This window comes from Salminus brasiliensis, chromosome 6 (assembly GCF_030463535.1).
Source record: "Salminus brasiliensis chromosome 6, fSalBra1.hap2, whole genome shotgun sequence".
Classification (NCBI taxonomy): Eukaryota; Metazoa; Chordata; class Actinopteri; order Characiformes; family Bryconidae; genus Salminus; species Salminus brasiliensis.
The window spans coordinates 10233955-10245513 of NC_132883.1; the positions used below are offsets into that span (position 1 = coordinate 10233955).

At 41.2% G+C, this 11559-nt stretch overlaps 1 protein-coding gene across 2 annotated transcripts in view; it reads left to right on the plus strand.

Annotated features, from left to right (window-relative positions):
- The window catches only part of sema3b (sema domain, immunoglobulin domain (Ig), short basic domain, secreted, (semaphorin) 3B), a 59873-nt gene extending 49566 nt beyond the window's left edge, over positions 1 to 10307 (plus strand). For both annotated transcript variants that reach the window (XM_072681574.1, XM_072681575.1), the window contains exons 12-18: positions 386 to 605; positions 1023 to 1111; positions 1347 to 1388; positions 2263 to 2420; positions 3204 to 3259; positions 3727 to 3866; positions 4992 to 10307. In XM_072681574.1, coding sequence (XP_072537675.1) covers positions 386 to 605; positions 1023 to 1111; positions 1347 to 1388; positions 2263 to 2420; positions 3204 to 3259; positions 3727 to 3866; positions 4992 to 5477 — 1191 coding nt within the window. In that variant the 3' untranslated portion in view covers positions 5478 to 10307. The remainder of the gene's footprint in view (positions 1 to 385; positions 606 to 1022; positions 1112 to 1346; positions 1389 to 2262; positions 2421 to 3203; positions 3260 to 3726; positions 3867 to 4991) is intronic.
- The last annotated feature ends 1252 nt before the right edge of the window (positions 10308 to 11559 follow it).

Here is an 11559-nt window from a genome sequence, read left to right on the forward strand (position 1 = left end):
GCTGTAACATTAAGATTTGCCCAGAATGATGAACAGAGTTGTAGATGGTTCCAAAAAAATGCTGCATACCATACGTCTTTTATTATCCAATCATGTCTTATTGTTTTGCAAATATTTGACATTTTAAATAAGACTTTTGGTATTTCTAAGTAGTTGGTATTTATTTTTATTACAGTAATACTTGCACATTCAAATAAATATTTATTTATTTATTTATTTAAGGTGACTTTGGTAGATGTTTCTTAAGTCACCTTATTTTATCCATCATTCACCAACTCTATCCTAACTTTAATGGGCCGGCAAAATAAAATTTACGATGAAATGAATTTTTAATTTTGAAAATTACTGTTATTTATGAAATGACACACATCTGCTTCTTTCTTAGTGTCCTAGTAAGACGTTTGGCAGTTTCGAGTCCACTAAGGGCTTCCCAGATAATGTGATCCAGTTTGCACGGCATCACCCATTGATGTTTAATCCGGTAACGCCACTGGGGAACCGCCCAGTTTTCCTGCGCACTGGCATCCCCTACAGCTTCACGCAGATCGCGGTGGACCGAGTCAACGCAGCTGATGGACATTATGACGTCATGTTCATCGGAACAGGTCAGAGAGCATATAAACATTTTAGTGAACACAGTGATGTAAAATCACTTTTTGAACTAATGTTATTAGTATTTATTTTAATATTGTTGTTTTACTGAGCAAATCTCTTTCTCTTCTTCAGTGAACAATCAGGTTCTTTTTAGTCTTACGATTCTGGACAGCTCCACCATTTTTTCGATGTCTCATTAACCTGCAATTAGTAGGCGGTCCTGAGCACAGTTTGTGTGATTAACCACAGCCTTAGTAAATCCGATGCTAATTTCAGACACACTGTGAGCTCATATGGCTCAGTTTTCACTGCTGTGCCTGCGCTGGTTATTTTTCCCACTTGTCTGCCTATGAATGCATTTGGCCTGTCCTCTCTGTATCTCTTTTTTAAGACTTTTGTGACTGTAAGGTTCTTATCTCTTCTTGTAGATGTTGGCACAGTGCTGAAGGTGATCTCTGTGCCGAAGGGAAGCTGGAGCAACACAGAGCTGCTGCTTGAAGAGCTGCAGGTCTTCAAGGTACGGTGGGGAACCTTGGCATTGTATATTTTTCCATATAATTTGTATCCATATAAATATCAGTACTTATTCAAATAAGAAACACATAAAATAAGTATGTAAATATTTAGAACAGCCTGCTTTTTGAGGACAAACATGTGAAATCTAGTTTTATCAGACAGCGTTACCTCAAGCCTTATACTGTTCTTTGTCGCTCTCTCTCTCTCTCTCTGTCTCTCTTTCACACTCTCTGCAGGACTCTTCATCGATCATCAACATGCAGATCTCCTCTAAGCGCGTAAGTTGCTTCCTTCTCTTGCTGCAGCTCTTTTATACCGTACAGCAGGGACAGTAGCCTGCATAGCATAGATAATGACCTCCTGCCTCAGGTCTGTAGCTTCAAGAGTCCTTTCCCTGACCTCTGCCTCTACCTGAGACTTTAAGCAAGTTGCCCGAAGAAAATGGGCATGAGAATGTTGCAAAGCTAGAAGCTTTTTTCTCTGCGCTGCTGGATTTGGCCATTTTTCTAGGTGACAATATGCCATACAGTGTCAGAAAGCACACAAGCAAGTCAGTTTGAGGTTACTTAACAGCTCAACACAGTTTGAGACAAGTGGTGATGATTTAGGCATCCAGTTTGTACAATGCTAATTGGTGGGCTATAAGCTTCCATTACTTGTTAGCTACATTAGCTTTGTAGCTCCAGTACAAAACTACACAAGCGAACGTCAGACACCAGTCCTGTCATGACTACAATTAAGCAAAGCAGAACATTTTTATTATTTCTTGTATTCCATTATCCTTTAAATCCATGCCTATCCAGAACAGTGTACTCACTGCTCATTGGCCATGATGAATTAATAGGGGTCAGCATTTGTATATTGAGAGTTGGTGGTGATTTCTCAGACAATAGTAAGATAACATCAGCAAAAAATAATATTTAATATTTCACAAAATGAATGCTGCAAGAAATGACTTCAATTAAAATCTCAGATAAAAAAGCCAATCAATCTGCGACAAGATGAGTAGCTTTCTAGATTTCCAGATTAGATTTCTAACTAATGAAAGTGTGTCCTTGTGTGTCCTTGTCCATTCCTCATTACAGTAATTCAGCAGATAAAGAAGCTTATTTAAGTCTCTCTCTCTGTGTCTCTCCGTCTCTCTCCCTACAGCAACAGCTCTATGTCGGCTCTGATACGGGGCTTGCTCAGGTGCCTCTGCATCGCTGCAGTATGTACGGTAAAGCCTGTGCTGAGTGCTGCTTGGCCCGAGACCCCTACTGCGCCTGGGACGGACACTCGTGCACACGCTACCTGCCCAACACCAAACGGTACACACTACTTCAGGACCGCAGTGCAACTCAAAAATTGGAGCAACTTCATGTCCATGTGCTGCGTAAAGCTGTCCTCATTGTATGATTAAAGGGGATTTCCTTGCTTTTATTACATTTTCTGATAAATAATTAATTAAGAAATACGCAAAGTCGTTCACAGTGGTTTGGTGTGAGAGGCACGGTTTTAGAGGAAATTACAGGGTCAGAATTGTTGACAGTAGTGGTGAATGGAACCAAATATCCAGTGTGTTTAATTGCCTTTAAAGGCTAAATGACAAGAACTTATATTATATGAAATGGTTGCTGATTATTTTCAGTAGCTTTAAGATCATGTGTAAAGCATATGAAAATATATGAAAATAAATAAATAATAAATAAATAAATAAATTGATACATTTTTAAAAAGTAAACAGGAGAAAAACATAACAATATTGTAATTTTGAACCATTTCTGTTTGTCCTATCAACCTGGAATTTAGCCATTAGTTTTCTCCAAAAAGGCAACTTTTCATTTTAAATTATGTAAAATTAAAAATGAGAAAAAATAGTGATACAGGTTGTGTTCTGACAGCAACAATGTGGTATACTGGCATGTATTATATTGTTGTAGTATTATATTTTATTATTATTGTATTATTATAATATTGTGAGCTTATTGGCAGTACCTACCCGTAGTGTTCAGTATACCAGAGTGGTACTATATATGTAATGTTGCTGTTCAGGATCATTCCCACTGTTCTCTGTTAACTCCCTGTTTGTGTTTTTATGTATGTTTATGTAGGCGTTTCCGTCGCCAGGATGTAAGGAATGGTGATCCTAACACTCTTTGTTCAGGAGGTGAGAATGACCTCTAGAATCAAACTGCACATCGTCACTGTTAAAAACCTAAATCTCCAGAACGGCTCCAGATGATTTTGAAGCATTTCTATTAGTCCCAACATCATGAAATTTAGACATAATGTAAAGAACACTTGCCAGATTCAGAATTTATCAAATAGCGAAGAATGACTACATGAAAACACAAGGTTTTTGCATTACAGCAATGATATACTGATAGATATGTAACCTCCCTTTGTTTTTTTTAATTATTTAATAAAGCACCATGTAACATATTTGGCAAGGCTACCATATTTTCAATACTATAATGTGCAGTGGATGGTATGTACTGCTGCTCTAGACTCTAGACTATCAGTGAATGTGTACATTTCCATTTTTTTATTCATAGCAGTAGCATTAAATATCATACTTATAAAATCCACCAGAGACAAAAAGTGGCTAAAACAACTACATAATGTGTCGCGCAGACCATCAGAAGCAGCGTGTTTTGGAGAAGAAGCTGTATGCGGTGGAGGGCAGCAGTTCTTTCCTGGAGTGCATCCCCAAATCACTGCAGGCTCAGGTCACCTGGACATACCAGAGACACTCCAACAACCCACGAGAAGAGGTGAGGGACATACAGAGGGGTGAAGAGGGGACAGAGAATGGGAATAGGGGATAAGAGAAGACAGAGAGAACAAGAGAAAGCTGGAGAGTGATAAGACAAAGAGACACTGAGGGTAGAAATGAGTGAATACATAAGAGGAAGGGAAGAAGAATATAGAAAGAAGGAGGAAAAGAGAAATGAAGAGGTGAGGACACCCTAGAAGGGCAATAACGAGAGTGAAAGAGCGATGAGACAGATAAAGAATGGAGCAGACTGCGTGCGGTAGGCAGGAGGTGAAATGGAGAGGGGAGGAAGTGAAAAGAAGGAAGACAGGGTTGATAAGAAATGATAAATGTGTTTCTCTCTTTTTTAATTAATGATCTTCCCACCTCTCCATACTTATTGGATGGACTTCTCTGTAACACAGTGTGTGGGTCTTGAATCTGTAGGAAAATCAGAAACACACAGGGTTAGTTATAGGACCAGCAGTTGTTTTTTTAACTAAGATTTGATTGTATACAGTGACAAGAGCATTAATGAGGTTGGATGATCACCACCAGCTATAAACATGCATTTGTTGACAAGCTGAGAGATGCAAAACCGGCATCTGAAGTGAAAGTACACTATATGGCTGCTTTTGTTTGAGTCTTGTTAGCATTAGTTAGGATGTTGGATGATAGCCACCCCAGCTCATCCCAAAAGTACTGAATGAAGCATCTGCATTCCAGAGAACACAGTTCCACTGCTCCACAGCTCAATGCTGGGGGGCTTTATACCCCTCTGGCCCACACCTGGCATTAGGTATGGTGTCAATAGGGTGATGTTTATCTGCTCCAGAAATTCCTATTCTATTGGCAGTATGTCCCTACAAGGACTAGACAAGCTATGCATGTGCACTTGCACATCTGTGTCAGCAATGGTTGCAACTTGAAGTAGCTGAATGCATTCATTCAGAAGAAACTGTGAATGAGCATGTGAATGAGAATGAACTTTTGTCTATATAGTATAGCAGTGGGCAAAGTCTTAGGCAGCAGTGAAAGTTACTTATATGATTTCATGAAAGTCCGATTGACATTTGAATGACTTAATGTCCTGACATTGTATGTAAACAAACCTGTGTGTGTGTGTTTGTGTATGTGTTTGCAGGTTCGTCTAGACGACCGTGTGCTTCAGACAGACCGTGGCTTGTTGCTGCGGCGGGTGTTGCGCAGAGATGGGGGTGTGTACCAGTGTCATGCAATGGAGCACGGATTCACCCAAACACTTTTGGGCATCACGCTAGAGGTCGTGCCCACCTCGGGCCCCAACCCTTCCGCACCAAACCCTCATAACCCCGGCCACAGCCAAGGACAGTCCTCCACCAACCAGAAGCTGTGGTACAGGGACTTCATGCAGCTGGTCGATCACCCCAACCTGAGCACGGTGGACCAGATTTGTGAGCAGGTGTGGTCACGCAAGCATGGCCAGTCAGCCAAAGGCCTGTCGGAGCCAGCCAATGGGGCACCGCCTATTGACCCCCTTCAGTCCTCACACAAAAAGTGGAAGCATCTGAAGGAGGTGAGAAAGGGGCGGAACCGTAGAACGCACGACGGAAGACCCTCCCCCCGAGCGCCTCGGAGCGCAGGAGAGTAACGAGGAGGAAGGAGAGAGGGAGGAAGAGAGACTGAGAAAGATAAACGAGAGAGATCACTGGAGTCGGACAAATCTGCACATTACATCTCATTTAGTGACTATTTATCATCTAACACAACTCTTCTATACACTATAACTCCATTGGCAACATTCTACTGCTCCTGTTTCCCAGTTTACTACACACCAATGAACCATTACTGCCCTCAGCCTAAACATTTCACTGGCCCTATAACCCTACATTCCTACTGACCCTACCAATGACTGTATATACCAGTGGACAGCATGACTGTGGTTGAGAAGTGAAGTTCACATGTCTCTGACGCCCTCTAGTGGCCAAAACCCAAACCTATGTAAATGGGTTGGTGTGAAAGCCGTTTAGGGGGACCGTCTGAAGTGAAGCCATGTCTTGTCCTGTCGTAAAACAGCCTCTGCTTTACAGCCTCCAGCAGAAATTCTTTGCAGTGTTAATAGCTAGCTAACACTGCTAACACTGATAGCTAACACTGTGTCTTAACAGCAACCGAGCTCGCTAATGCTCTATTGCATTGCGTTAAAATGCCATCAGGATGTCAGACAGATCAAGCATATCAGCTAGCTGTGGCCTAACTCCCAGAATGCTGCTTTAACTTGTGACCTACGTCCAGTCTGATTTGACTTTAAAGATTAGTATGGATAAGACATGGTAGCATTAGAAATCTAGTTAACAGGATTTGTAAGCAGGTGTGGTTGCAGGCATTGGTAGGAGCACTGCCACTGACTGCATATACCAGCAGACAGCATGACAGAGGTCGGAAAGTGGGGCTGACATGCCTCTGATGCCCTCTGGTGGCAGGGTGCAATACAAAAGCTAAAAGCTAAAACCTTTGTCTTCCACTGGATGACTTTAGGCTTCATGATGATGCAATGGGAGACGGAGAGACCATGCTTTCCTCTGTGTATACAGTGACTGGTCCCTAACCCACTGTACTGCCCCCACTGCCCTCCCTACTGCTCCTACACACTCCACATTCAGTCAACCACTCAGAAGGACTGTTAGTATACCCAGTCAGACACACGCACAAACACGCACAGAGAAATACCTACACACCCAACAGGCACACAAACAGGCACACACACACTCTATAAACACTCCCTTTAAGCTGAACACAAACCACACACACACACACACAAACCAATGCAATAATCATTTGCGTGGGCATCCTTCCGAAGACAAAGGCCCAGCTGAGAAAGTACAGAAGAGGATGATGAGGATGATGTCATGCCAAACAAAACTGTCTCATTGTGGCTGAGATTCCAAAATGGAGGAACATTCGAAACCATGCACAAAGAACTGTTACAAGCGCACACACACATACACACACACACTTAAATTGTCTTACATAATCTGGGTACACCACACGGACACATCCCTGCCCTCTAATGTATACACACCCAGCGGAATCTATGTATATTGCCCCCATGTGTTTTTATATGCGTGTTAGTGCTTCGTGCTGTTTGTAGAATTAGACTTTGCTCTCCTCGATATTCTCTCAGTGTGACCCTAAACCACTATAAGAGAAACCACTCCATCTGTTCTACCCACTGCTGCCCTCCACCACTAACTTCCCAGCCATTCAAACTGCCCACAGGTGTGTCCTGTCTGCAGGAAGGGTCACCAAGAAGCAGTGAAGTAGGGTCATGACTGTGAACTTTAAAGATGAGCCTCATTACAATGCAGTAGACTACAATTGCAACCATTTATGAAGGCTCCCAAAAACATATGAACATTTGAAAACTGGCCCTTAGAAACATATGGGACTGTTTGGATTTGGCATATAGCTGCTGATGTGCACCACCTGCTGGACACAAACTCCTTTGGGCAGCTTAAATGGACTGATTTGCTCCCACTTCACACTTTTTTCCCATTTTTCACTGAGGTGAGTTCAGACTGAAGCCTTTGGGGACAGAAGCTGTTGGAAGCTGTTGCTTATGTTTGTTTTGTCTGGAAAATGTCTCTATGTGTGTGTATGTGTGTGTGTGTGTGTGTGTGTGTGTGTGTGTTTTAGCTTTCTGAAGACGTGTGTTGTGCTGAAAGAGGCAGAATCAGACACAGCATTAACACACTGGGGCATTATGGGGCAAGAGCAGAAAGAAAGTGTGGGTAAAGAAAAGTACAGTTATAAGTTATATATAAAAACCTTTTACCCATAATTAGTCTGCTGATACTGACAAGACAAGACAATTGTGAGTGGTCCCATTATTGATTTGTCTAGATATATGTCTGTGCATGTCAAGGTTTTGAAATATAGTGCACCATTTAAGGCAACAGCCATGATACCACATGCTTTAATAAGTAATACATATATACAGTATGGATGATTAAATCAGATAGTAATAACAGTAGCACAAAACATATTACAGTGAGATATTACAGTGCTGTTAACATCAGATTTACCCACCAGCCCTTTCTGCTTAGCTGGGATCAAGGTGAGTAAGTTCAGAGATAAATCATATTCCTTTAAACCACCCCGGCTTTAGTCACTAGTTCCAGTTTCGCAGGCAGTTGAAGGCCCAGCTTAGGCAGAAACAGAGCGGTATCTTACTTGGCAACAGCTTCTGCGGTTACAGACATTTGATGCCAAATTCTGCTATTTCCCAGAGGAGTTTGAGGTGTTTGGCAAGTGTGTGTGTGGGAACAAGGAACTGAGTCCAAAGCTGAAGGTTTGAAGGTGGAACTAATGGATTGGGATATGGCCACTAGGGGGCACTGCAGCACTGGCTTGGTGACCACTGAACGTTCAGCTTGTTCCAGAGTACATCCTTGCAGTAACACACGCACAAGCTGAAGGGGAATTATGCTGATGTTTCCAAATCTGTGTATAATTTAGTTGTTGTGATGTAGACAAAGTCAAACAGAGTGGTCTGATGTGAGATGGTGAAAAAAGCAGCAAATCTCCCCAAATACCTTTTATTTATTTATTTTTAACAGTGCAAGTTACAGTCTGTCCTGCTACAGTCTGTCCTGCTACAGCCGGTCCTGCTACAGTCTGTCCTGCTACAGTCTGTCCTGCTACAGCCAGTCCTGCTACAGTCTGTCCTGCTACAGCCGATCCTGCTACAGTCTGTCCTGCTACAGTCTGTCCTGCTACAGTCTGTCCTGCTACAGTCTGTCAAGTTTTTTGTCCAAGTTATAAAAGGACAAAATTTGAAAGAATAAAAACTATATTTGACCATATAACGCTTAAGCCTAACCCTCCCAAAGAAGGGATTTGCTGATTTAAAAGAAGCAGGTGTGTAATTTGCACTCGCCATAGTCAGACCCAGACTGTGTGATCAGTGTGAGCTAAGACTGAGGCTAAAGGCCTACAGCTTATGGTTTCTGGGTGGAACTTAAGCTCGTAAAGTATGTTCTGCAGTACGGTCATCAATGTTTGCACATAGACTGCCACATATTCTTCGTACAACTGCGTGCACTGCACTATTAAGTCTGTACAGTGGTGGTTCGGGACGAACCCAGAGAAAAGACACGGTTCAGTCTTGTTGGAGACCAATGTGAGACGTAAGTAATGTTCTCCTGTTTCTGAAAATCAGCTCCTGAGAAACAACCCATTTGTTTTCACCTTAATCAAACTAATGTCTCACAGGTGGCTGAATCTCTTTTTAGTGAGACTGATCTCACCTCTGTCTCAGTTGGATAATAATAAGCTTGAGTTTCACACGCATCAAAACTCTGAAATAGTTTGTTTACATTATTACAAGTTTAATACATTTAAAATGACTGTATAAAACTGAGCATTTGTAGAATTCCCCTTAAATTGTGCTGATATTTGTTTTATCTCTGTGGGATTACTCTTGAACTGTGGGATATATATATATGTACACATACACATCTGTATACATGCATCAGTGCACCTGGGAACAGGCCATTAGAGAGCTTAGGCTTTACAGCCAATGCAGGTAAAGAGTCCAGCGTTGTGCCAGTGTCACAAGTGGCCACTATGGGTGTTGCCCTCTGGGGTCGACGGTAAGAGTCTGAGTTTGTAGGATAATCAGACTATTTCTTGGGTTGCTTTTTTTGAACCATGAGTATAAGAGTGTCTTTGGTAGGAGTTGGTGGATTGTTGTGTGCTATTTATAATGCTTTATAAATGATGTAAAGAATGGCTATGCCAGGTTTTGTTCCTTTGCATGACTAAAGACGTGTAGTTGAGCGTTTTGACAATGGGGAGGAAGCACAGTGTCATATTTGGTTATTTGGTGTTCTTCTATCATATTTATGACTTAATAAGCTAATATGTAGTGGTGAGTCGTGCTGACGAAAGAAAGGACATTTGTAATATATCCATTCTGCTACAGGAGAGAACTGGAGAAATAATGTTTGTATATTTTGAAGTTCTTTGTTCATTCCCTTTCCTTTTTAAGACATATTTAAGGACTTAATCCAAAAACACTCCCTGTAGATTTTTTTTTCTTGCCATTGCTTTTCCATTTTATTTTATTTTTCTCTAAACGATGCTTTCTGAAAGATCATCCAAATGACCGAACCCACTGATTTCTTGGCCTTGTGACTCTTCTCAGCTTTTGAGAGGCAGAGTGAGAGAAAATGTGTATGTGTGTGTGCGCATGTGTGTGTGTGTGTGTGTGTGTATGACACGTTAACATGTGTGTACATCTGTATGTGTGTATTTGTGTGTCTACTGTTGGACGTTATAACTTCTGTAATCTGTTGGGTAAAGTGTGAGTGTCCTTTTATGGAGAGGTCAAACGTTGAAGGCCAAAGTTGATGTGGAACACTGTAGTACTTCCTGACTATTTCTATGTGGTTTGTTGCATCAGACTGTATTTGATTAACACAGAGAAATAAACAGTTACTGCAAAACACCTCGTCTCTGCTGATTCATCTGATTCAGTCAGGTACAGGACACCTGCTTCAGTGCTGCAGGGAATCTGTCATTTATAGTAACTGTTCAGGACGTCAGAGCCCTTCGAGCTTCAAGTACGGCTCGGCTCGACCCGCCATCCTTTAAGATCTACGGAAGACAAGCGTCCAGGCTTTTTTTTCTGTCCTGGCACCAAAGTGGTGGAATGAACTTTGCCTAGGAGTCACTCGACGTCTTCAAAAACAGCCTGAACACCCTCCTCCTCTTCCAAGAGTACTTGGACAAAGTGTAATGTTGAGTGTTACGGCTTCCATACTGACCGTTGTATTTAACAGTATCTAAGCTTTAACAGAATCTAAGCTAGCTATGGGTATTTTCTGAGTAAACAGTGAAGCACTTTTGTAAGTCGCTCTGGATAACAGTGCCTGCTAAACGCCTTAAAAGTTAATGTAAAAAAGGTTATTTAACTTGTAATAATGTCAGAATATAGAACCATATACAATTGGTTTGCCAGCATAGAGAGGAACTACTGAACCATGCAACGACCCATTTAAGAATATTGAACATGGTTATATATAAGACCATTTTCTACTCCAACGGACCCTAGAAGAGCCAAAGTAATCAAACCGGCATTATCCTTATTGATTCACATATTGTCACTGTTACATAATAAACCTGTATCTTCTTTTGAATCTGGCACAGTTGTTCTTTAAATTGTGACAAAATGTCCTGATAAATGACCCAACAGAAATGCTCTAAAAGGAAATCGCTTTTGCACATTGACTGAAAATTAGGAACACTGTAAAAACATGTAAAAAAAAAAACACAAAAAAATAGACAAATGGCAGCAATTCAAAAGTCAAATATCCTAATTCAAATTAAATGGAAAAGCAATAAATTCATCTTTACTCACCACCAGTGTTTGTCTCTACCTTCTCCTGGGTAAACACTTCCACAGGTCTTAAGCAATGGTTCTCTGCTTAGTCTCAGTGTTGTAGGCTGTAAGAAAAAGTGACCTGTTTTTGTGCTGTTGCTTGTGATTATCTGCTGATTGTTTTATTGAAAGGTGTTTGATTGGAATAATTCAGGATGTATCTGTAAACTAAAGGTAGGTTCTCTGTATAATATGTCATGAAGGATTTTGTAAATGTAATGTTTTTCTCGTGAATTTAAATTGGGATGGTTGAGTTTATCATCTGACTGAATTATTATTATTTTGTTTT